General features: G+C 35.0%; 4 protein-coding genes and 1 non-coding gene across 6 annotated transcripts; 2 read left to right on the top strand and 3 right to left on the bottom strand.

Annotated features, from left to right (window-relative positions):
- The first annotated feature begins 54 nt into the window (after positions 1-54).
- LOC116110703 lies at positions 55-138 on the top strand. The gene has a single exon (XR_004124946.1). It is a non-coding gene; the product is annotated as a small nucleolar RNA SNOR75 (small nucleolar RNA).
- Positions 139-3777: 3639 nt separating this feature from the next.
- On the top strand, positions 3778-5661 carry LOC116110613. The gene is made up of 5 exons (XM_031396834.1): positions 3778-4192; positions 4512-4589; positions 4684-4783; positions 4869-5002; positions 5118-5661. The coding sequence occupies exons 1-5, from the start codon at positions 3848-3850 to the stop codon at positions 5337-5339; spliced, it is 879 nt and encodes a 292-aa protein (XP_031252694.1). The 5' UTR covers positions 3778-3847; the 3' UTR covers positions 5340-5661.
- A 768-nt stretch (positions 5662-6429) lies between these two features.
- On the bottom strand, positions 6430-20738 carry LOC116110663 (exocyst complex component SEC3A). Of its 2 annotated transcripts, none has more exons than XM_031396886.1 (25): positions 20425-20738; positions 19390-19460; positions 18575-18655; positions 18312-18379; positions 18102-18204; positions 17412-17557; positions 16650-16767; positions 15922-16026; positions 15393-15494; positions 15154-15291; positions 13380-13508; positions 13212-13292; positions 13015-13089; positions 12362-12535; positions 12109-12262; positions 11928-11977; positions 11561-11731; positions 11389-11468; positions 10701-10782; positions 9169-9266; positions 8909-9017; positions 8658-8726; positions 7277-7342; positions 7110-7199; positions 6430-6747 (listed from the first exon to the last, which is right to left on the bottom strand). In XM_031396886.1, exons 1-25 carry the CDS (start codon positions 20597-20599, stop codon positions 6637-6639), a joined length of 2646 nt encoding a protein of 881 aa, XP_031252746.1. In that variant the 5' UTR covers positions 20600-20738; the 3' UTR covers positions 6430-6636. The 2 variants fall into 2 exon arrangements, with proteins under 2 accessions (XP_031252746.1, XP_031252744.1); XM_031396884.1 differs by having other exon boundaries at positions 11928-11992; positions 20425-20737.
- A 758-nt stretch (positions 20739-21496) lies between these two features.
- LOC116110608 (dirigent protein 1) lies at positions 21497-22123 on the bottom strand. Its single transcript, XM_031396829.1, has one exon. The coding sequence runs from the start codon at positions 22121-22123 to the stop codon at positions 21590-21592; it is 534 nt and encodes a 177-aa protein (XP_031252689.1). The 3' UTR covers positions 21497-21589.
- An 847-nt stretch (positions 22124-22970) lies between these two features.
- Positions 22971-26342, bottom strand: LOC116110662. Its single transcript, XM_031396883.1, has 6 exons — positions 25735-26342; positions 25007-25224; positions 24649-24825; positions 24417-24572; positions 23935-24211; positions 22971-23364 (listed from the first exon to the last, which is right to left on the bottom strand). Exons 1-6 carry the CDS (start codon positions 26072-26074, stop codon positions 23117-23119), a joined length of 1416 nt encoding a protein of 471 aa, XP_031252743.1. The 5' UTR covers positions 26075-26342; the 3' UTR covers positions 22971-23116.
- Positions 26343-26932: the final 590 nt, after the last annotated feature.

Genomic DNA, 26932 nt, shown 5'->3' with positions numbered 1-26932 from the left:
TTGTGTTAATAGTGATTTCTAAGATGAGTATGAGTGAGTGATTGATTGGGGTTATCTCTGTGATGATGAATTTCGATGACGAGTCCGATAACTAATCCATTCACCTTGACGACAAATCGAGGCATTTGTCTGAGAGTAACCCCCATTCACCTTTTGTTTTCATCTTCTGGTTTTTAATGTGTTTTTCTCAGAGGAAAAATGAGGCCTTTAACTTATAGATTGCTTTGAATAGGCGAAACCAAATGTTTTTGCAGTCTTGAAAATTGAAAGAATCAAACTTTTTGTTTTTTTTGTGATTTCTCATAACCAAGCTGACTTAATGTTTTATATCAGTGTAGATCGTAGTGATACAAAAACTTCCATTTTCCTTCCTGGAGTTGCATACTTCTAGGGCTGAGTTCTTGACCTTCCATTTGCAAACCAGATGACTTCCGGCTGCATATGACTGTTTATTGCAAGATCAATCAAACTTAGATAGTAATATGATCAGGAAAAGGTAGTTAAGGGCGAAATCGTTAGTTATTGTTCTGGCCAAAAAAACAGAACGAAAAATATTATGCCTAAAGAAACAGAGTGACAAAAAAAAAACTCCTTAAAATTTGTGCTTTATGGATTATATGAGAAAGCTTACCATATCTATAAGAAACTCGTACTATATGAACAAGACCATATATGATAACTTTGGACTTGGATTGGATTTAGTTTATGAAAACTTGGACTTCGATTGGATTTTGTTGGTGAGAAAACATGGCATGCAAAGATGCCTCCCAGGCTGATCATATTTTCTGGATGCGTAATATCTAGGCTAGAAGAGGCAGGTCTCAACATCAAGATTGTGGAAACACATGCATTAGTGGTTCTACATGCACATCAACAATTAGTTGTACACTCCTTGTTGAATGTTTCGACATGCAAATCATTAATTAGTTGTGTACTCCTAGTTGAGCCCTTTGCATGAGGATTTAATGTGTTAAAAGTTTTCAGAGTTTGAATTAGTTTGGTTGAATGTACAAGGTTTCCAAGGTTAAAAATGTTTATGGATGTATCTGTTCTGTGATAACAGGGAATTTGTTTGGATTATATCCCTACCTCAACCATTTCTACCCTAAATCCTCCAAAGCCCCAATGTTGGTGTGATTAGGTTTTACTGCCTGGACCTCACTGCAAATATATTATGCAATATTGTCACTATTACACTATTATTAGTATTTTTTACTTGTGGAATGATTCTTGGAATTCTCCCCTGCCAGTTGAAAATATTTTGTGGAATTAGTCCTTAAAAGATATTTTTTTATGAGTCTAGCTTAGGGTTCTTGATAAATCAGTTCATTGGGGAGAGGGGTGGTGGTTGAAGGTTGGATTTGTGGTTTACACCATATAAATTGATTCAGTATTCAACTTTAATGTCTTTCATGTGGGCATTTAAAGAGAGAATGCGGCTGTGATGAAGCAAAGACCTTTTATTTTATGAGGCAATTTCTATGATTATATCTCAAGCACTTTTGAGCTGCATCGCATAAGAATAAGATCTTTATGCATCCTTATGCTGTTTTGACATTGTTTTATAAATTATTTGACCATCATGTAGAATATGTGGCAGTAGTTTGTATTTGCTTATACAAACTATTTATTTGCACTTTTCTATGTTTATCTTTGCAGAGGAACTTAGTATTGTTCTTATGTTGATTGTATGTGTTTTGTATGTTAGTTGGGTGTTTTTACTGACATTGGGTATGAGGTTTAATTGGTTGTTTGATCTCTTTGTGATAGAATTTGATATATATAATTATATATCAAATTACAGGTAATTGGATGGACAAACATTGGGTTAGAATAAGAGTTATCTCCAAGTCACTGATCATGTTTTCATTCTCTTGGGCTCATGCCAATTATAACTATTTTTGATTCTTCATAAAGTGGTGGATTTTCTTTTTTAGTAATATCTATGCACCTATGGAACCATCTGTTATAAACTAGCTAACCATTGCAGGGCTTTTACCAAGAAGATAGATCGAAGGTGCTGTCAGGCCCTGGGAGGCATCATGACTCAAGGGATGCTGTAGTCTTTGCGATTTACAACCTTGATTCTAGCCTGATAATTGCTTTTCTTTTTGATGATGTATTCTTGTAAATTTTCCTCTTGACAATGTCTGAGGTTATTTGTCCTTTGGTCAACAATTTTTTTTTTGAACATTCTTTATTGAAATGTATCTATATTATGGTATTATGTGGATATTTCTAGGGCAGCATATTATATCGAATATATTTTGCCCAGCAGTAATAAAGCACATTGAAACTGTGCGATGTTTTCTTTAGGCTGATTTAGGTGGTGATGGAATGCTTTAGATGAACCTCTCATCTTTGTTATATTGAGTTGATTTCTTTCTTAGCTCTAGCTTGCGTTGTCAAATCTTTGCTCCGTTTTTTTATTTTTTTATTTATAAATTAGAGTCCAATGAAATTGATGAAGCGGCTGTGAAGCTGTTGACTGTTGAGTGGCCTCATCTTCCATTAACCAAAATTTCTTACTGATGGAGCTAACAGCACATAAACCGGTGGGAACATGCTATGTTTGCTCGATTATTTTTTTCACACCATACATTATTTGACTTTGTGTATTTAGTATTCTAATATCAGATTTATGACTACAATAATATAAACTATTCCTTACGAATCGTGATGTGATAATTATCTTATGAAAATATATCAATTTATATATGAAGTACGGGTAATACTGTAATACTATATTTACAACTTAATCTCATAATTTTTTTTTCACAATTTCGACGTGGTAGGGTCAGTTCGCAAATAGGTTTTGTTTATTTGTTATGGGTCTTGTTTGTCTAATTATGAACTGATTAATTACAAGCTATCACATCGAGATTGTGAAAGAAAATTTATAATATTAGGTTGTGAATTAATCCTTTATTTACTTTATTAAAATAATAAATAATAAATCTATCATATTTTCTCGGCTATTAATTAAACTAAGGCTACGCTGTAAGTAGATTCTCCTGTATGTGATTTACAACAAAAGGAGGACCGTGTGTTCAGTCGAGTAGAAAGATGACAGAAAATGAAGGTAACAGGAAAAATAGGGTTGAAGTGAAGAATGGTTAGGTAGCCAAAATGCAAAGGTGTATCCTGTTGTCGAGTAGCAGGTCAGGGCCGCCGACTACTATTCCTTAACGCAAGCATGGTAGTACTAGATTCTCTTTGCGATCAAGACCAAGCCAACGATGGAGAACATGAAACTCCAAATATTTTTTTTTTTTTAAAAGATACGCCATTAACATATGTTCGGCTCACATCGTAAGAGGACCCACACGTTAACGAAACCAATAACCAACGTGAATTTTATTGTAGAATTTTCGATTGTCAAACTAAAAGTTCAAAAATGAGACCAACTTCTCCAAGTAAAAGCCCAAAAGTGCATGTANCAGGGCCGCCGACTACTATTCCTTAACGCAAGCATGGTAGTACTAGATTCTCTTTGCGATCAAGACCAAGCCAACGATGGAGAACATGAAACTCCAAATATTTTTTCCCCGAAAGATACGCCATTAACATATGTTCGGCTCACATCGTAAGAGGACCCACACGTTAACGAAACCAATAACCAACGTGAATTTTATTGTAGAATTTTCGATTGTCAAACTAAAAGTTCAAAAATGAGACCAACTTCTCCAAGTAAAAGCCCAAAAGTGCATGTAGCCAAAAACTCCAGCTTATATTCCACGAATCTTCTCTTTCTCACATTGCATTTGCATGGTATATAAACAACCAACTTCGCTCACCACAATCGATGAATAAATAAATAAACCCCTAAACCCTCAAAATAGTTGCAATGGCAACCTCAAGATTGTTCCGAACTTCTAAACCTTTGCGTCATGCAATTTCTTCTTCTACTTGTCCATCTTCTTCATCAACAAATACTGTGAGGTGTATGAATAAGGCAGGGTTTAATGGGGAGAAGAGAATTTGTGGGAATGCTGATCAGATGAGATCAACGGTGCCCATAAAAACATCTGTGGCTACGTCAAATAGGATGTTGATCACAACAGGGCCAAAGGTTGATCCAGTAATTGATCTTGCTTCTTTGCTGGCTGACGTTATTGATGCCGTGCTTAAGGTGTTAAGGCAAATTTTGGAGCGAAGACCTTGGAAATTAATCCAGATGCTCATTGAAAGGGTACGTCTATGTTTTTATTTAATTGAATACTACTTTTGACTTATATTCCTGTTTGTTGGCGGAATTCTTCCATCTCAACCTGATAATTTTAGTGTTGGTTCTTGATATTCCTTTTCATAAATTTGGATGAACACAACTTGCATCAGTCTTAGATATAGATCAGTAGACAACGATAATTCTGACAGATTAGTTACATTTTTATGCAACTTAACGGAATGTTCCTCTTGTTAAACATGATGACATGATCAAAGATATTAAATCCCAAGCACAAACTTCATATAAGTAATAAAGATTAATTTTTTAAGCTGAAATCGTGCAGGGTATAGTTGATTGTCGGTTTTTCACATTATTTGCTGTTGCGGGATCCTTACTCGGTTCAGTATTGTGTTTTCTGGAGGTAACCTTTTAAACTAAGAAACATCTAATGATTGATTTTTAAGCAGGGTCCTCGTATATAAAACTAAAGTCTGACAAACATTTTATATTTGCAGGGTTCCTTTCTTGTGGTAAAATCATATTTCCAGTTTTTCAATACGTTATCTCCAAAGACTGATCACGGACATATGGTTCATCTGATTATAGAAGCCATTGGTACTCCTTGTTTTCACACTCTTATCTACATTTTTGTAAGCTTTCTTGAATGTACCCTTTTTAATTATGTCAATCTTTAATGCAGACGTTTACTTGGTGGGAACTGCTATGCTAATTTTCGGGGTAGGATTGTATGCCATGTTTGTGGGACCAAATAATATTAAAGAGAAAGAACGAGGGCTTTCAGGGTCCAATTTATTTGGGCTCTTCTACATGACGGTAAGTCTGTCTCCTCCTTGTTCATTCGGAAAATAAAAATTTAAAAAAAAAAAACAAAAAACCCTTCTGTGCAGAGTAGAATTCATTTTAATGGACTGCAACTTTCTTCTTTCAGAAACTTCCAAAATGGATAGAAGTGGACTCAATTTGGGAAGCTAAATCAAAAATAGTGCACGCTGTAATGATGATACTTCAAGTGGGAGTGCTGGAAAAATTCAGCACTACACCTCTTGTTACTAGTTTGGATATGGTTTGTTTTGCTGGAGCTGTAGTAATTTCCTCAGCGTGTATCTTCCTTCTCTCCAGACTTTCTGTGGCCGGTAATATAGAAGGATAGGTAGCTGTGGCTATTTTCTTCAAACAGATCAAGACAAAGTGTACTCAAATTCTTTTTTGGTTATTCATATTCTTTTTGTACCATAAGCAGTAACTCAAAACGAAAAGCATATTCCGAGCCCCTGTCAATTGCCATAATGTAAAAGGCATGTATTGAGCATACAAACAATGAAACTTAGTAGGATTACCAATAAATAATGTACAAAAAACCCACAGGCTACTGTTTACCATTTACTTTGTGACGGATACCTGCGGCACTATTGTCTCTTGTAATATAATATTTGTTTCTGTTACAGCAGTAAACGAACATTCAGTTTCTTCGAATTGCTTTTTTCTCGTCTTATTTTTCCGGTTTACTCTTATAGTGCCATATTTCTTTTCTGGTATGATTTACGATAATAGTTTCCTTCTGCGTTCTAACATTTTTATGATTTTATCTATATAAATTTTAATATCAATAATAGCCTTGATTTATAGGTTAAGATTTCCAACGTCATCCACAAAAGCTTTGATAACGGTAATTGGACCAAGCATTTATCAGGATCCATCTTAATCTTGTGGTTTTAATAGCTAATTATTTCAATTTTCGTTTTTCTATTGTTGAGAAACTCTACGGCCATATCCGGATCTCAATCTGAAAAAATTCAGGACTAATCAGCAGCAAAAATTGCTGGGAAATCACCCATATTTACATATTCTGCCCTGGAATAAGCTGACATGAATAAACAGACATCCTTTTCACCACAAGAGGCAACTATGAAAAACAATTACAATTCATTAGGGATAAAAATTGATATAGTAGGCATGACCGCATGANATTTCCAACGTCATCCACAAAAGCTTTGATAACGGTAATTGGACCATGCATTTATCAGGATACATCTTAATGTTGTGGTTTTAATAGCTAATTATTTCAATTTTCGTTTTTCTATTGTTGAGAAACTCTACGGCCATATCCGGATCTCAATCTGAAAAAATTCAGGACTAATCAGCAGCAAAAATTGCTGGGAAATCACCCATATTTACATATTCTGCCCTGGAATAAGCTGACATGAATAAACAGACATCCTTTTCACCACAAGAGGCAACTATGAAAAACAATTACAATTCATTAGGGATAAAAATTGATATAGTAGGCATGACCGCATGAAGTCCAATTGACAGAATTTCAACCAGTGAAGACAAAATAATCAAATTATGGGATAATTTGTCAAAACTTTAAAAAATAATTACAGCAGACTAATTAAAGTCTAAATTTTAATAGGAAGTGCTAAAGATTATACAAGATATTTCTCAATTTACATGGAAGCTAAAAGATCTCTCATTTCTGTCACAGATGGGATGGCCTCGTTGGGGTAAATCTTGGCAACAAGTTGTGCAAAACTGTCGTACTTGTCCAAAAACTCCTTCTGTCAAATTTAAACCACATAATTTTGTTAGTACTCATTTTTCTATGTTATTGTATGCTGAGGGTTTGTTATTATTATTATTATTATTTCACTTATACAAGTTCAGAGCTCAGAATATTGTATATAACAGTCCTCTTTTCTTATTAGGCTTTGAGTTTCTACCTTTTCCACTATGTTTTCACAGTAGTTCCATGTGCGATACATGATTCTCATGCGATTTACTTGGGATAATTAAAAGAATACTCATTTTGTAATATTTTATACCCATTCACTTTACAGCCAAAAATACCTGAAATGAATATTCAACTACCAAGATCCAAAGTCCAAACTCTTTTATATTTTTGAAAAAGCAGTCAGCTTACCTTGCATTTGTCCCATAAAGAAGGCAATAGTTCCTCAGAAGTTAAGTTCTTCTGCAACTTCTTGTACATTGCAGCAATGGACTTGTCAACCTGTATCAAAGTTGTTAACATAGTTTTATTAGTGTTCAGTACTAGGTAAAAGATATTACAGAGGTGAACAAACTTACCCCAGATAAACTGGACTTCACCATCTTCCGCAGATCCATTTTAGATAATCCAAGCTGGAAAGGAATCTGAAATTTTTGAAAAGGAACAAAAAAAAAAAAAAAAAAAAAAAAGAGAGCACAAAAAAGTCAGCAAGAGAAAAATAAGATATAACGTGCAGAACAGCTAATTGGCACCGAAGTGAGGCTAAAATTACAGCAATCCCATATCAACGCTATAGTAGACAGCACCAATATAATCTAAAAAATGTCTCAACTACAGCACATAAATTTGAGAATCAGCAAACTACAGTATGTCGCTTGTGCTAAAGCAGATATGCATCTAGATGTAGGGAAATGTAAAAATGGAAGATAGTGAAATGAACATAGATATATTGACTATTGTATATCTCTCGGTTATACTTCGGGCCAGCCTAATGAATAATGCTATATGCCCTAACCAATGTGTACTAATCCAAGTACTAACATTGGAAATTTGAAATTTTTTTTGGAGGGAATTTCAAATTTCCAATGTTAGTACTTGGTTTAGTACCCATTGGTTAGTGCACATAGTTTTATTCTTTAAGTAGTAACATATATTGGTACCTTAAATATCATTCACGGTAACTAAAACATTGTTATATGTAACAAAAACATTGCCACTTGTGACCAAAATTTTGGTTAGTAATGCCACTGGGTTCTTATTATCACCCATGAACCATCAACTCCCTCAAAAAATGGACCTAAAGAAAACCCTGGGTCAGATGAGTAACAGAATCTAGATTAGGAATTGAAGCGACATTATGGGAAAAGTAAAATGCCATAGTCTCATTCCTGAACCAAGTTTTGTTTGCTGGAGTAGAGACCACATGTTATTTGGTGCACTGTTGAAACAGCAGTACCTATTCAGTCAGATTTCTGATTCCCACATGAATTATAAATCATATGGAAATACAATAAAAACTAAAATATTGTTGAGAATATTGATTAGAAAAAACATTTCTGAAATTTTAATACAGTATGTACTCCTACCCTACACAAAAATATGGACTGGTCTACTATAAAAATTCAAAGGCAAAATGTGATGGAGAATAGAGAAATTATTATGCTGCCAATACCATTGTGGCCATGTTCAATAATTGAAGAAAAATTCCCTGTCATAGATCACAATCCTATCTTGCCTCACTGAAAGGGATAACAATAGCAGATTCCATTATTTTTATTACCAACCTCACATACCGACATAAATGATGAAGATAATTCAACGTTCATATTGCTTTTATTTTCTAAAAGAATAGCAAATCATGTAGTGGAATCCCAAATGTTCTACCAAGCTAATGGAAAATACATTCAAGATATATATGAACCAAAAAAAAAAAAAGAAAAAAAATACACACACACTAACCTCTTCTGGAGTGATTGTGTACATCAAATCCTCAATCTTTCGAGCATACTGGAAAAGCCGTTCAAATTGCTGTAGAGGACAAACTTATTAGGCAAAAATATATAACTTGGAGAATGCATAATCAACAGGTAAAAGTTATCAAACTTTCAAGAGATATTTAACAACTCTCAGTGAAACCAATTATAGAAATATAGAGAGGAGAGGGGGAGAGAGAGATAAGAGAGTCTAAGCAACAAAAGTGGATTGCTTACATAATATATAATCATGCTGATATGACGTGTACAGGCTTGTTCATAAGCTTCACTCGCCTGGTGATAAAATTTGGCTAAAGTGGGCACAACATTGGCTAGGTCATACAAGCTGTGTAACCACTTCTAATCAGTAGAGAAAACAGGAATTTTTTTTCCTTGAAGAAATAAAGAAAAAAAAAAAAAAAAATCCCTTTTCCAAACCAATAACAACATCAACTGAATAGCCAAAAGAAATCGACAAATAGAAGGGAAAAATTTACCTGTTCTGAAACGCTGCATAATTCTCTAGAAGAAAAATATCAGCATATTTTGGATCTGTTTGTGCAATTTTCTCCAAAGTAACAAACATAATGCTAACCTGTTAAACAATAATTACAATGTCAATTGTACTCCAAAAGAAGTTCCTACAGTAAGCGTAAATATATAGGCATGGATTTCTGTAGGTTTCTGGCTAACTACAGAGTAACATGCACACAATCTTCTAACAGAAGCTATCATACCCCAATAGGTGGCCTATACTCCAGTTTCAGAAGTCTTTTTGATTTCACCAGGATATTGGCACTTTCCCGACCACTATAATGGCTGACTACTCTATAAAAAAATATAATGCAACGGGAAAGCAAGACTCAATATTGAATAATAAGCTTTTACCCCAATCCAGTATGCTTTCACTTGCTAACAATGGTAAAATATAAGCCTAACCACCTCCTCCAAGTAGGCCTTCAGACAAAGAACTACTTTAGGAGAACATTCCAGATTTCAGTAAATGGACCTCTTCCTGAAGCTATCATTTTTGTAAGCATTTATTTCCCATAGGCCCTACACTAAACATGCTCAGAATCCAAAAATTAGATTCAAGTCCTCAGTTGCTTTGTTTTCGCAGACTTGCACAATACCTACTCAAACAATAATGTGGCTATATGAGATTGAGTTAGTGTAAGACTAACCTTTAAGGTGACAGAATTCACTAAAACATTTTCCTATGCCTTCATATATGACGACATTGTTGTTTGACCATTATGCTGATGACAGTCATTATAACAAATTCAACACAAGCATGAATCAAATTATATTACTTAAGCCAGTGGCGAAGCCAGGATTCGAAGTGCTGGGAGAGAAGGGAAAGGGGGGGTGGGGGTGGGAATTAAGAAATTATGTACCTTAAAAATATTTTCTACTAATAAATATTAAAACTTTAATATTTATTGATAATATTTTTTTGTCCAATACTATTATAATTTTCTTAATATGATTCATAAGCTAACAAATAATTTGTCATATATCAAAACCTTAATTTATTTAAGTTTGTATAAAATGCATTTTATTTATTTATAATCTAGAATTTTATTTATTTTGGCTTTATTATTAATTGTGTCATTAAATTTGTATATGATAAGACCTTATTTATAATCTAAGCTTCATTTAGTTTGCTTTTGGGTAATTATCTGATTGGGTAAATTTCCATTTAATATTTTTCCAAGTTTAATTATTTGAGGGGGTAACTGTAATTATTCAAAGTATTGAGGACATAACTGATAAGTTACAATTTTTTTTGAAAATCCCAGAGAGGGCACGGCCAACCCTGGGCTTGAATTGTCTCCGCCCCTGGCTTAAGCTACAATACCAACCACTGCAAGCGGCAAAAGAATAAGCCTACCTATTTTCACATAACTTTGTCTGAAACTGCATCAATCTGGTAAGTTATGCATTATAATAGAATCACATTGCACAAAGCACCATTTGCCATTCATAAAAAATATCCAAGATATATGCTTTAGAAGATGGTACTCACAAATTTTGTATAAGCCTGATCAACCAAATCCCTAGATTGTCCGGAAATATACTGCTCCATACGGGTTGCAAGAGTGGCAAATCTATACAGAAGTAATGATATCAATAATGTTAAACCAAATATTGAAAAATGGTACACACGCACAAACACACACATACATATACATGCACCAAAAAAAAAAAAAAAAAAAAAAAAAAAAATCTTAAAACAACCATATTATTTATTCATCATTCCTATACCACTCTTCATCAAAAAAACCATTCTCAAAGCAGCTAACCAGTTTTTCATTTCAGTTGAGCAACTTCTAACCGAATATGCCACATTAAAGTGGACACAGAAATCTCAGTTATTGAGAAGATATTTCAATTTAAAACCTCATTCACAAAGGCTCCTACAAGCTAACAAAAAGCTTAAGAACAACTGAGGCATTCAATACAACTCAAAAAATCCTTTCATTTACAGCCATGGCTCAGATCTCAGTGATTATGCTAAAATTACAGAAATCTTTCTTTGCACATTTCATGGCTCAATCTCAGTTCCATCAATCAGAAGACACTAGATTCTTGCTTTAGTTCCTTTATCTGTACTCTCAATATTGGGGCAAGTTGATACATTATATAATTAGTTCATAAAAAGACCCAAATTTGCATGAAGGCAATAAATGATATGCTCATAAGACACAACTTACCTTGGGATGTAGGATAAGACACCCATCTGCCGTACATTACGCTCATTTCTTTCAATTTGGTGACAAGCTTCATCAACAAACTGCACAATTCACCAATTTAATAGATGAGCTCTCCTCAATCATCATAATACATAGGGAAACTATATTGTTCCTGCTTATAGCATAAACTTACACGACTGAACTGCATAGATATTCTGGACTCAAGGTCGCCAAGCAGCAGACGCACAAATCCGGCTGCATCAGCTTTCTGACCAGAGAGATAGCGCTCTGTGATCCCATGCATTGATATACACCGTAAAGGATCAATCTTGTATGCCCAATCCACCACGGCATAAAAGTCTTCCTGCCAATCATAAAATAGAAGTTGGCACCTTCTGCTAATCAAAATCCGGAACTGGGGAAATAAAATAGGAAATCCATCTTCGAAAGATGGCCATTGGTAGCCACCAAAAAAACACTTTTGGTAGGAAAACCGGCTATAACACACAAAGAAGATACAAGGACATGAACATCAAAAACAATATTTTTTATTGCATTACCTGGATTCCATTAAGCAACTCCTGGAGAGATTCATTTAATGCTGACAGATCTGCAGAGTTTTTACCTAAAGAATTAAAAAATCTGACTCAGTTATCTTAGCTTGAGAAAGGAGCAGCAGAACTTTGTGACATGCATACACCAACTTAAACTTGATAGAAGGAAGATAGAAAAAAGAATTACTCGCTTTGCTGTCACTCTCATCTATATCCATAATGCCCAAGTCATCGTCATTGGCATCATCATCATAGGAACCAGTTCTACCTCCATTAGCAACCCCTCCTGGGGGAACAAGTGCAGGCACTTCAAAACACATGAAGTGTGCAAAGAAAGAACTCTGCAATTGGAGCCATTGAGCAGAAAACTGTCAACATAAATAGTAATAAAATTAGGAACTTAGAATATGTTAATATGAAATTATGAAAAGGTCTTGAACCTCATCAACAAGGAGTGGAATAAAAATTGTCAGCATTTTGGCATATGCATCAGAAACTGAAGAAGTGTCTGCAGTGTTTGCATTATGACTGGATCCCGTGGAACCTTCAAGCCAGACACTTGGATTTCTGGATGCTTTTGTACTAGCACGAAGCTCATTTGCGAATTCCCGAGCCTGTTAACGAACAAGAAAACTTTAGAGCCTTAGTTCAAACATTGCTACAACAATTGAGCTATCAAGTTTGGAAAAATATAAGACAGCCTTATACAAAAAAACAGTAGTAATTTATAGTCATTCTACAAATGGAGATGATAACTGGCAAAGCTTAATGTTATCAGTTATCAACCATGAATTTGGGTTACCCAAAAAGACGCGAAGAAGTAGAAAGAGAATGTCAGATAAATTGCAGGCATGAACTCAGAAAAATAAAAATCTCTCAGCATTCACAGAGGCTAAATCCACTTCACATTGTACACATCCTCAACACATTATGGTGCAACTTTTAAGTATCATATTCTTGGCATGCAACATGGATCCAAAATTGAGATAAGAATCAAGAGCTGCATTCTCAGCCCCAAACATAGATGCATAAAATAATTATAAAATGAGGAAAATAATTTTAAGATGTTTAGTAAGAAGTTGTGTGGCCTAACCTCCCGGCGAAGAAGCAAGTTGAGGGAGCTACAATAAGCTTTCCTCAAAGGACCCAAGCAATTCTTATCAAGACTCTGAAAATGGGAAACAGAGAAAATCAGAAAGGAAACAAGTGATACACATTAACTCATGCCCAGAAACATGCACATGCAAACCCCCAACCACAACACACACACAGTGTCCACAATTTTTTGACCTTTAAATGCTGCAGAAGACGAGCATATGTCCTGCATTTATACCGCAAGTCAGCATGATCTGGCCTCTTCAATTGTCCTCGCTATTTGCAAAGAAACAGGCAACTTAGAAGTCTCAGTCCGAAAACAGAAAATTGTTCTCAACAGAAGAACATGAAGCTGAAGAATACCTGAGAAAAGTAACTCTTGTCGCTTATCATGAAATCCACCAAACTAGCAAAGTAGTTTCTCAAGAACTCAGATGCTCTTCTAACAAATGTAGTTTTCAATTTTTCAAGTTCTGCTCGCTTCTCTTTAACCTGTAGGAATTTCAGCTACAGCTTTTAGAAAGAAGCAATTATATAGGATATTACCAATATGAACTGAAAACTTTACAAACCGATGCCTTAATCAAGCAACAAGGGCTCATAAATGGTATTATTAAGTTGGCTGAAAATTCATACAGCTAGTTTGGTGGCTACAGGAATCAGGTACTCAAGATGCTGAGATTAAATATGGTGTCCTAATATGAATGAATAAATAAAAGAGGTGAAACAAGACAATTAGAATTCCGTAGAAATGAGTTCAAACAAAAAACTAGGGACAGTTTGGCGAGTGAGTCATTTAACCCTAGTCACACGCTACAAATTTATCCAAATCAAGCCTCTGGGTTTCAGCAGGTTTATTATCATTTAGGAGCAAAAACAAAGGGAACTAGAAAAAAAAAAATAAAAAAAATAAAGCTAACTAGTTCACAGTTTTCACACTTTCCCATACAAATTTTTTTTTTCTAGCCCCTTTTGCTCATCTTGCTCGAGCTGCAAAGTAGAGAGTAAACTTGTAGAAGCGAACTAAGGAAACATAAATTACAACAGAGAGTATTATTTCCACCTAACTATCAGTAATGACATTATATAATAAGACAATAACAGTCTATGAAGTTTTTCTCGCAAGCTGAGATATCTTAATTTGAGCACATGCGTTCTCCAGCTCATTAGTAAATCTACATAAAGTTCAATTTGCAACAAAATTGGTATCAGGCACACAACTAAATCCCATTCAAATAACTATTTTCTTTTTAATAGGAAAAGTACATATGTCTATTAATGTAAGAAAAAACTTGGATACTGGATCGGAAACCCACTACCATAAAAATAACCCATCTAAAAAGGGGCTAAATCTTAGCAAAGAGTATCATGAACCTGTGCAAAAAGAAACCCAAAAAAAGAGAGACACTATGGCATGGACAAATCCAAAAATACCAGGATCAACATACTACCCAGTACCCCTAACCAATTAAGATGGATAAAGAAAAAAGAGGTGTCCTCAAAATCTCTTGAGACAGAAGCCCTAAGAGATGCCAAAAATTTGATCATGTCCCACAGAGTTCCAGATTCTTCTTCCCCACCGTCTTCAAAAATCCATTTAATTCTTTCACCCAAATAACCCACAAAAGAGCAAGAACCACACATTTTTTGGGTCTTGGCCTTTTTCCCTTACTAAAGAAAGTAGAATTCTCCACAAGTAAATCAAAACAAGATCTAGGAGCAACCTATTGAAGATTGGTTTCACTACAAACTTTTGCTCATAACCGTGAAGCCATTGGACAATAAAGGAACAAATGGTCAGAGGATTCAGCATCATTTTTGCCAATAACCCATTCATATAACTATTTAGCACAACCTTTTAATTTGGAGCTGGAAAGTTCTTCAAATTTGATCAAACCCCATATAAGGAAAGGCTACCTCGCACGAGGTTGCACGGTTGGTCTATAAATTTGTATCATTATAATGTTGCAATTTTAAAATTCTAGTTTTTAGAGGAACTGAACTGAAATATTATCACTTCCAAAATGCTCTGAATCACTATCTAAGACAACCATATGAGTAATACATAAACCATTTTCATGATCTGCCTTACAAGATCTTCAAAAGAAAAGAAAAACAAGACAGGCAGAATACTAACAGCTCTCATATTTGCATAGATAGGATCCATATTAGGTACTTCCAGGTTGCGCAACGCACTAGTTAACCATTCACATGCCTCAACATTTTGAAGCATGCGTGCCTCATCAAATGAACCTCCTGTTAGACATGCTGCATACTATAACAGACAAAACGTCGTAAGGATAATATATTGTGGCCTTGATATGTTGCCTAAAATAAGCTATTTTATGAACACAATGAGAATAATAGATAGCATACCTCAGAAGGTACACGCAATCGTTCGAGAAGCCTATCAAGCTCCTCAATAAGTGATTTGTTATTAACAGATTGCATCTCCAATTTGTTATTGCGGGTTTCTATCTGTATATCACGACCCAAAAAAAAAAATCACCAGCAAACTTATCAGGTGCTCAGCTTTGAAAATGCCCCCTATCCAAAACAGTCTTTAAAACCTAACTTTGAGAAGAAAAAACTTCACTACAATACAAACAGAACACTCCATATGCATGAATGTTATGTAAGAAGTTTAAAAAAATTAGAACAGTAAATAGTGATTTCATACAGTAGCAACTCATTCATCACTTGCTTTAACACCCAAACACAGGCAGAATGAAGAATGAAGCAAGACAGCTTTGATCAGTTGACAGAGAGGTAATTTGTTTGTGCGATAGTGTGTGTAATAAAATGAGGTTAGAGTATTCCCAGATGCACAGAAATGATAAGTATTACCAAGAATGGACCAGCAGAATAACCACAGAATCATAATTTTGCATAGAAAGGCCCCTACCGATTCAATGTCTTCTCTCATGTGCCTAAGTTTTACATTGAAGATGCCTAACCATTCATCCATGTCATCCACACAATTTGTTGCTGCCTCAAGCCCTTGCAGTACCTGCAAGACAAGAAATCACCAATTAAGCGGAAAATATGTTCACTGCCAAAAAGGACCCTAAGAAATAAAAAGACAGTAAATGATGAACAACAATAAAATTCAAAACAATGCTTGCTCCAACAGATGAAGTGCCGACAGATTAAAGGACTAGAAAGAGGAGGAAACCCACACTTGCTCAACAAATGAAGCATTAACAAAAAAGGTACTCAATACAAGATGATAGTTGACCAAAATGCTTTGTACATATAAAGTCCAATGTAAAAGCAACTGCAGATGACTAATAATCTTTGGTGCACACTACTGGCACTCTTAAGGACATTGAATGCAGCTTGAATGGAAGAGAAGAGGAGACTAGACTGGTATTGCTATAAAAACTTTGATGACTATCATATAGCAGTAGATTTGATCCCTGACAGAATAATTGCTTGTCTACAACATCTTATACAACTGAGTTAAATTGGACTATCACATAGTGCAAGTAGGACTCAAAATTCAGTGGCTCATTCTCTGACAAGTTCTAATCACAAGGATAAACAAACCAAGACAGTAAAAGAAAGTAGATGCTCACAAAAACATAAATATTGTTGAACTCAAAGGTACAGCTGTAAATCAAAAGGAAATACCTCTTCCACCATTGGTTCACTTTCCAAGATGGCATGCACATTTGCTGCTTCAAGGGCTAGAAGCTCACGCTTCAACCTTTCAGAAAATGCCTCAGCTTCCCCAATACCCATGACATAACTGCAATACCATATTATGCCAAAAAACACCAGATCAGAACAAAAGTGATCTCAACAATTCATAGTCAAAAGAATGCTGCAAGAAAGGCAGTATATTGGTTTGGTTTGGTTTCCATTTCAGTGATACAGCAGATGAGAATCAAAATGAGTCCATATTTGCAGTAAACATCAGCAAATAATAGGACAAACTACAACGACAGACCATGAATCAACACACACCTTAAAAATCTGCAACCCTATATTCAACAAAATCCAAAAGTGTTACTCCTGTTTTAAAAATATTTTTTTTAGCTTTGCAGCAAAATTGTAACCCAAAGAGGGCATACGGGAATTAAGAACATTGCAAGGGAAAGAAAGTATGTAAGTACTTCACATCTCCCATGGATCAAGGACCTCAACCAGAACTTAAACGATTCAGTGACTTTATAAAATTTTAATTTGATTTGACTTCCTTTCCTTTGCAATGTTCTTGACTCAAAGGTGTCAGTGACTCAAGTTTTGCATCTCAGCATTGAAGAATTTCAAGGACCTCAAGATGTACTTAATTTCATATGTTAGTTTATATTTACATGGAATGTCATCCTTGTTAAAGTACATCCCAACCTGTTTTAACAGCCTCACAAATAAAAGGAGAAAAGTACATACGTGCCCAGGAGAGCCTCCATATCCTCTTCCTCAGCTTGGGAGACAAGTTCTCTTTCAACAGTCACTTTCAGCTCACTTTCTGTCACTCTAGCTGCAACAGGCCCATCTTGCAGATTTCTTTGGGTACTAACTGAGGGTGTATTCTCCTGTATTGCACATCATAAGGAAGTTATATCAAAAAGTCATATTGATCCCATCACACCGAGGACAAGGTTTGCTATATTACCAAATCATCACATTTAATTGACATCCCAATTTACAACCATACATATTTTATTATCAAGAACAGAACAAGAGACAAATCAAGCAACATACCAAATCAACCACTAACACAATAAGGAAACAAAACCAGGGTATTATTTCAAACATAACCAGAACAAGAAATGTAATTGAGAAGAGGCCTTCTTTTTTCAAAAAAATGATAGCAAACTCTTGAGTTTTAGAGTTTCAACAGTTACCACAGTGGAAGACAGTTAATATATATTTTCAGCATTAACAATAGCAATAACCAAAGTTGTCTAAGAAGCCAAAAGATTCTGACTACATATAGGAATTTTCTATGATAAAACAATTTGGTAGTAGTGATTTAACAGCCATGAAAATGGAGAAAAAGTAACAGAATAGTACAAACATGCTGAATTGAACTATCTAAAGTCCCAAGCTAAAAGTGTATCAAATCACTAAATGCACCTTAGCCCAAAGAGCCATCTCCACAACATCTATACCAACAACTTTTGGAAGACGACCAAGTACATCTTTGCATATAGTTAAAATGCAAAATAAAAGGCGGTTCCTACAAGAAACAAAAAAGAAAAATCCTGTGTTAACAATTACTATAGGGTATCTCTAATTGGGTACAATTTCCCTGCTAAGAAAGAAAAGAAAAATCTTATTATGTACCTGTCATCAATATTCCGCATAGTCCACTGAGGTGGGGCAACACTCTGGCTTCTGAGGTTATCAAAACCCTGTAATACACTTAGTCAGGAACCAGCAGAAACAAAATAATAATAATAATAATAATAATAATAATAATAATAACTTGAACTTTTGTTAAAGTTCTTCTTAATTCAAATATTCCCCAAGGAATGATTGAATAAATGAAAGATGGACCATAAAGCTTTTTTCTGTTTTTGAAACGTAAATACTAGATCGAGCATTACCAGGGTAAATGTGCATCCACTGGGGTCATTAGTTATAACCTCCACTTTCGAGAGATGCTTAAGCTTATACAGCTTTGCAGGCTGCGTGTGAAAGAAATTTCCAACAATACATAAGCCAAAGCATATGATCTAAAAGCATGTAGAAGAAAATCATAAGGCTTATATGTGTTCTAGAAACTATTCACTTATAAGAAGTCAATTTTCTGGAGATAGGAAGCTATTATGTCATAATCCACTATATTTTCTATTCCAGGATGTTTGAATGTTCTTATGTTTATTCTTTCATATTAACATGTGGTAAAATATTTGTGGTAGCATCAGTAATAGCAGTTAAGAAGTATTCAGAAAAATTAGTTCGTGACCACATACACACATCCAAATCTCCAAATTACTAGTGAAATACAGAAGAAATAAAGAAGTCCATAAGATGACTGACACAGACACTGATTGGCAAGTTGGTTAAAACAGATTAAAATGTGCATGAGGCTTGCTTAAATTGAAACAGAGAGAAAGAGGCAGAAGGAAAAAACCAACCAATTTAACATAATAGTCTAGCTAGAATCATCAAGCTTGGACAAGACACCTACAGCTTGAAAATCTAACACCAAAACCCATCTTAGATATCTGAAAACCATAAAATTTAGGCTTAGCCAAGGCCTACACTCATGACCTAGTCCAACGAATGATCACGGTAAGGGTCCAACCCAGCAGTTGAGTTTTAGTAAAGCTACTTGTAGGCTACCAAAGTTCTTATACTAAAGAACTAGATTTTCTGAATATTCTTTTGACATGATTAAAACTTAAAGAAAAATTACCTCAAGGACTCCTCCTGTGGAATACTTTAAGACTCGAAGAAAAGCTTTAGTTCGCTGACCCTTAGCTTTTGCTGCACATGTAACATGTTATCAATGATGATGCCATACAAATTATTATCATTCAATGGTCTTATAAACAACACAAAGTATCATGAGTTTAGGAAACAAGGAAAACTATGACGAGTACAGGATCACTAGCTTTCAATCCTATATTACAGTGATCACTACATAACTGATGACCCTCCAAATTCCGCTTCTTCTTCTTTAAATTTACTCTCAGACCAAACTTCACGAAACTTGCATAGCTCAAGTTCAAAACTAGCACTCCCATCAAAGCCTACGGTATTTGGGAAGTAGGAAACTCCTAGCTTTTGGCCAAGTCAATGACCTTGAGGAATCAAAACTCCAGAGCTTGTGGGAACGAACCACAGGGTTGGCCACTTGGCTAAACCCCCGGGTTATTTGATAATCTGTTCTTGCACTCAATCAAATGTATCCTATTAACAAAAGCAGCTTTTTACCTCGGTGATGAACATGTCACAGCCAGCATATCCCAACCAACAGCGCAAAAAGGCTAGTAAACAGAAGTAGACCTACTTTCTCACTTATCTCAAAATTTTGAAAAAAAAAAAAAAAAAAAAGAAACTCTAGTAAAAAATCACTGACCGCACGGTACTTCTAAATGAATCTAGAAACAACTAAGCATGCGATACAATCTTGCTAAACTGAACTTTGATCAAATTTGAATATATATCTCTGTAACCGTTGTTTCAAGTTTCCGGAATTCGAGCCAACAAACAGTAGAAGTCCACATCACCAGCAATACATTAACTGGCTCTACAGTCTACACATTTCAAAAATTTCATAACAATAAAACAAAATATCGTTTTCAGTTAATACTAAATAACAATAAAGCAACAAACACAAGATGTCTAAGAATAACAAAATCAGAAACAAAATAAGAATTATGAGGAGGATCGCAAGCGTTAAATGACACTGAGAAATGGAGATTGAAAGAAAAGAAATGAAACGTACTAGAGAGAGCAAGAACCCTAGGTTTAGCCATGTGGCGGCCTAATTTGCCAGATTTTCCCCAGATCCCTCGACTTTTGGCCACACGAATGGACATAAGGATCTTCTGTTTCGTTCCCTCAATGGCAGCCTCGCAAGCTCGACGTAGCTCCGCATCGTCGGCGCTAGATTTCGCCATTCCTAGCGGTTATGGAGTAGGAGAGATTCAAGCGATGTAACTTCGCCAGGTGAAAAAGCGAGAGAGGAGATATCGGCGAAGCTTGCACGGAGCGTGAAATATTGAATAATATTAAATCTGTACATTCAACAGTTAACAGTTGCCTTTCACCTTATAAATAGAAAATAAAATAGTGCGACGAGTGTCATACGGATTTAGCTACGTTCCGACTCACCCCGGTAAACAGGTTAAATATTTGAGGGAAAAAGTTAACTTACACTTTTGAGTTTTTTATTTGTATATTGATTGGCAAAATCCTAATTTATTTTTTTTATTACGAAGGTGTCTTTGTTAGTTTAAGTATGTTTTAACTAATTTTCTCAATTATTTTTTAAGATCCTGAAATGATCGATCCGGTGAGAGTTCTAATAATCACCTTATTAGTGCCAAGAGAAACTCAAATTCAAGAGTTTATAAAATTTTATTTTATTTTTTTAATATCAGATCAGCTAGAAGTGATTAAAATCCTAATATTCATTCTCAAATTTCGACTAGTTTGGTGAGTATCTCTTTTAGCAAAATCAATTATCACTTTCAAATCCTGATTACAAAGTTGTAACAGTTGAAACTTTAACTATTATTATGTGGTACTAAATTATAAGATACATATTATCTAAATACATATTTCACGGAAAATTAACAAAGATGCGGTTACAAGAATTTTATTGAATATTGATACAACCGACAATGATAGTACCAAAATTCCACGTTTAATTCGTGTACCACAATTTTTGAGATATACATTTATATATTTTAAGACAATTACGGTAATCATAAGTTATTTATTAGTAGTCTAATCATATTGATCTGTCAATAAAAGTGGCAGGCAGTTATAGAAATACTCTTTCTGTCACGAAAAAGGGGAAAAAAAAGAGAGGAAAGAATTACTATATATAACAATAAAAAAAAAGGAATATTAAGGAGCAACAAAATCAAGAATAAGGATCTGGTTCATCCGGGAATTGTATGAGATGGATTTGGAAACTTAAGCTGAAGCTTTACATGATAAGTTTGGCGATCAGTCAGCGCAAATACAGCATGTCCACGAGCGAAAGCGAAAGAACCTGTACCTCCAACCACAGTTAGTTTCTCCGTATCTTTGTGATTAACTTGGTTGGCCTGAACACTGAGGCTACCAGAATACTGAGGTGTTTCAAATGTGAGATAAATGACGTTGAATGCAGAATGTGCAAAATGTTCAATTGGGACAATGAAACCTTGAGCTTTTCCAACTGCCCGAGAAGTGTTCTCAGGTCCCTCTGTGAGTGTATGATGAAAAATAAATGCTCCACCATCAGATTTTGAGACTGGTCGTGTTTTAGAGCTCGCAATATATGGTGGTTGAATATATAAGGATAGAGCCAACCGGGGACTGGAGTGGTTCTTTGATTGTCTCTTGTGAACTACTGGGGATACCAAAGCCAAGAGAATTACTGCCAAAGTGGCTAACGCTATTGCAGTGCAGAATATGATTCTGGGCAGCATGATCGAAAGCCTGGGATTTGCTATCTTCTCTCAATATCACTTTAATACACTTCTGTTGAACAAACCTGCTCCTCCAAGTGAGTGTTTTCAGTCGCCTAATTCACTCCCTTTTTTTTTTTCTTTTTTTTTTTTTTTTGTAATTCGGACCTAATCCACATTCTATGTAATTTAGTATAGTTTAACTTTGATGAGGGGTCTTCATAGTCCCATAATTACCAAACTGTTTGGGCAAATTAATTTTCGTTTAAGAGATTATAATAGCTAGATACTCAACCAACTCGATTGTTGATTGAAACCGAACTGTAATCTGGATGATATAGCATACTACAACCTCTCGATCGTTCTCAGTATTTAAAATTATGTATATTAGAAGCGGTTATTTAACAACATAAATATAATGTCTAATTAATATATAGTATTTTCAAAAAATAAAATAATTTTTTTTTTTTTTTTACCTACTCCAATTTTTACTTCTAAAATTACTAATTTCATCACCTTTAACATTAATTTTGAAATAATAATCATCCTTAATTGATTCATTGTAATCCAGTTATTTTTAATATTATACACTTTCCAACTCCAAATACCTGTGGGATGTATTTTATCGATATTTAAAATTATACCAGATAGGTTCTTATTAATAATCCTAAAGTGAAGAATGAGGCAAACGTATCATGAAATAAACCAGTCTTACCAGGAAAAATAACAAAAAATTCTATTGTTTCAGGAAAAAAAAGAAGTAATTCTCTCAAATAACTTATTCCAAATGAATAGGACTTTAAAGACAAAAATTAATACACGATCTATTTAATAAACTTTTAACCTAAAGAATAAGAAACAATCCACAGAAGAAAATTATCGAGGCCAGTGCCCCTGCCAATAAATAACATTCAGAAAACTCTACATCTACAAAAGAATTAAGAATAATTACAGCATACAATCCCCCCCTCGCCCCCTCTATTACAACAATTGGAGAAATGAAATTTGTTACCGTTAGAACATGGACATTCTACTGTTCAAGGGCTTCGCCTTGCGTATGTGACCCATAGCATTAACAAGATCCTTGCGGATGCAAACAGGGAACATGTTGATGTTCTCAGACACATTCAACCGCCATAGAACATACGGGAAGCTCAGCTGATCTCGAGAAGTGAATCGAACCACCTCATTGAACCAGATGCACATAAACAGATTAGTTAATGGTGTATGCTCCCGCACAATGACTGATGCTTCAGATAGAGCTGCACATTCCAACAAATGACTACAAACATTAAAACAACTAAAAGAAATTCCTACAGCAAAATAAGGTCCATGTAAGAGGTCCCATCATTACCAAGCACTTAGCCATTACATTTGCTTTCTCTAGATTCCATGTACTATATAGTCTGGATATTAGTCTTTCCTTCCTATCTATGACTTACTCTATAAGTTGAGAGAAGAAATCACCTAATTCAGGTGTTAAAGCGGGTAGTAAACCCAAGCCTGGGCTCAAAAGTACTCCCATCATACTTTTTGTTCAGGAACCTTGCCCTTATGGAAGACTGAGGTTTACACTCATAAGAGGAAACCAAAAGCAGAATAAGCCTTAAAAACTTGGGCACGTAATGAATAAACATTGCCTTTCTTTGTATTGGATGAGACATATCTAAACTCCCCAAATCCAGAAAAAGCAGAAGGCGAAAGAAGGTAGCTCAATGCAGTAAGATTAATATAAATTATGGCAAACCCAAAGAAATATGTGGCAAGAAAAGCTCTTTTATGCAAATGCATCTACTTAGTTATATTGATATTTGTATTAGAGTAAATAATACCTTTCTTTCCATTAAATCTCTTGTCCTCAGGGAGGCCATCATGGCGGTATTGAGCCAACTGCACTTCAACTTCTTCTGGGGTGGCTTTGTGTTTACTAACAACTGCCTTAGCCTCATCATACACACTACTGCGAGCTCCATGCTGTGAAATCGCAAGCACAGAATTTGAACGCCAAAGAAGGGCTTCCAACACCCCCAAAGGATCCTTCCTAAACTGAGACTTTGAGTCAACCCAAATGGAGTACTTTGAATGAGGGAAGAGACGATGCGCCAACATCTGATGACAGCAGACATGGATTTAGATCATTACAAATTCGGTCACATGCACTCACAAATGTTTACATATTCAGCAAAAAAGTGGAATACTCATATAAGTAGTTGACCAAGAATCCATGAACGAAATGATGGCTGATAATCACAAGAGCATTACACAAAGGAAAAAAATTAGGGAAGAAACACATGCTAATGTAAATCATGGATACCTTTGGAATTTTACCATTCAACCTCTGGTCTGTAAATGGAAGTTCCCCCACAACCACAATGCGCCATTTCCCAATAAATCTATCATCACCAATTTTATGCCCCTCTGATTCCTGAGCTGCCAGGGTAATTTCATCCCAAAATGCAACATAGCATACCTGAATCCACATAGTATTATGCATCTAACCTTTTTAAATGAGTAAGTAATAAGTCTTGTACATTAAACATGCTAACCTTCTTAAGTGATGCTTCTGACATTCCAATTGGTTGATGAAGCGCATCTCCTCCCCCAAATGCACAAGTAGACACCACAACTTTGCAATTTTGCATGTACCTTTTGTCCTCATCTGAGACTCTAAATCCTCCATTTTCACTGTAAAAACCACAATGTACCTCAGCAGTTTTATCCACCTGCATGCAACAAATTTCTAGAGGATATTAGATAAAAATTTGAAAAAGCACATAAAGAAGAATATAATTCATAAAATTAATCTCTAAGCTTGAAAACTTTATTTCACAATCGAACATTAACATGATCACAGCCATCTATTATCTTAAACATAGTTAAATATGTCAATATGGCTCTCATAACCTTGAAACTTTTCTCTCTCTCATCAAAAGTCTGGTTTCCTGTAAATAAATTAAATCTTGTGCCTTTGCTTTGCTGTCGGGATAAGGTATTGTTTCCTCCTACATCAAGTATATCATTCTCTGAAAAGTAAACCACTTTATTTACATGACTTCTGGATTTTTCATTCACAGGAAGATCCAGATGCTCAAGTTGATCAGGAGGTAACAGCTTCAAGCAACCTGATAAAATCCACAAATTGAGTCATGTTCTATACAACAGATGACAAAAACATCAATATCAAAGACATCATGAACAACCTTCTATATTTATTGTCCACAATACAAATTCAACCTGAATTAATTGCTAAATCTATAACTCAGCTTTCTTGTCTTAAAAACTGTTGCATTATGGAATTCTTGTTTCACTTTCCTGCACTCCAACAATTTTATTTATTTCATAGTAAAGAGCTCCTTTGCACACGGCCCCCTATTTTATAATTATCACTAGAGAAAAAAATCCCAAGCTCTTAGCACAAGAAAACTACCTCGTAACACCTAATTACTACACAATTGAATTAAAATTCATAATTTCTTTTTTCAATTTGAACGATATCATGCAAACTCAGCTGACTAGAGAGTTACCAAAATCATGTATGAATTTGTACACCTGAAACTTGCGTTGTAATTTATCTTCAATTTAAAGAAGAACTTAACTTGAAAGTAATATAAAGCCTTAGAGAAAACACTTACGATCTCTGCCATCACGAACATCTCTCGTCGGTGGTTCAATCCGAGTTAAATGTTCCCCCAAACTTGATTTCTTCACTTCAACGTGACTGTCTTTTGAGTTAACAACCAAACCGGGTTTCCTCCCAATTCTAGTGGCTTCAAAAAGAAGTAATCCAGCAGCGAAAACAAAGATCACTATGGTCCAGTACCTCAAAAAGAATCTTAGAAGTCGGCGAGTGAACTCGCTCTTGACTCGTAAGTTGTTTTTCTTGCGCTTCCTGCGAACTCGGACTCGCATCCGGCCGAGGTCATCTGACTCTTCATCGGAGATCGAGATTGATATGCCACTGTTGTTGAACATGTATGAGGAGATTGATAAGGCACAATAAACGCAATGCAAGGATCGATTAGATCAAATGGCAAAGGAATTAGCAATTTTGAATTTAGGAATCGAGGAAATTAGGTCTTTCCAAATGAAATAGTGAAAATGATTTCAGAGTAAAACCATTCGGTTGTAGACTTTGCTTTAGCCCGCTATTAGTTTGTTTAAGTTTTTTCTTCCTTCGCGCTTTAAACAATGAACTTTTGGATGGGAAATTGAATTAAAGTCAGATCTATCACAATGACAAATCCAACATACAGACATTAAAGTTAAAAAGGTAAAGGCACATTTAACTGTTTCATACTTCATCAGAACACCCCAGCTGCTAAACCCGGCATATTATATTGGTTTATGGGGATGAACGTCATTTTCCCATTATTAAGAAGTATCCCTCTAATAAAAATTCGATCAATTTAAAATATAAATATGTATTTTTATTTGATTGAAATTTAAACACAACTTCGTTAAGCACAAACACCAATTTTCCATTTCAACCCTTTTGTTTCACCGAAGGTCTAGCTATTGTAGTTTCCATGAATCATTTTTTCATTAAGCTCTTTAGAGACATGTTTTTTTTTTTTTTTTTGGTAATTAGAGACACGGTCAATATTCAAAATTCCAATGATAGAATGTAAATCAGTAGTTCTATCATATACATGAAGGATATTATTAAATTATAAAGATTATAACCATAAGCATTATTTCAATCTTAGTATACATATTCAACTGCATGTAATCTAAGGGGCTTTGTACACGAGAAAAGAAAGATCTATGACAACCCAAAAATGATAATGCAACGGGGAAAAGAAAATTTTTGATTACAAGGATAGCATTTTG

This window comes from Pistacia vera, unplaced genomic scaffold (assembly GCF_008641045.1).
Source record: "Pistacia vera cultivar Batoury unplaced genomic scaffold, PisVer_v2 Contig609, whole genome shotgun sequence".
NCBI classification, from domain to species: Eukaryota; Viridiplantae; Streptophyta; class Magnoliopsida; order Sapindales; family Anacardiaceae; genus Pistacia; species Pistacia vera.
The sequence above is the reverse complement of the archived record's forward strand: the minus strand, read 5'-3'. Positions and strand labels throughout refer to the sequence as shown.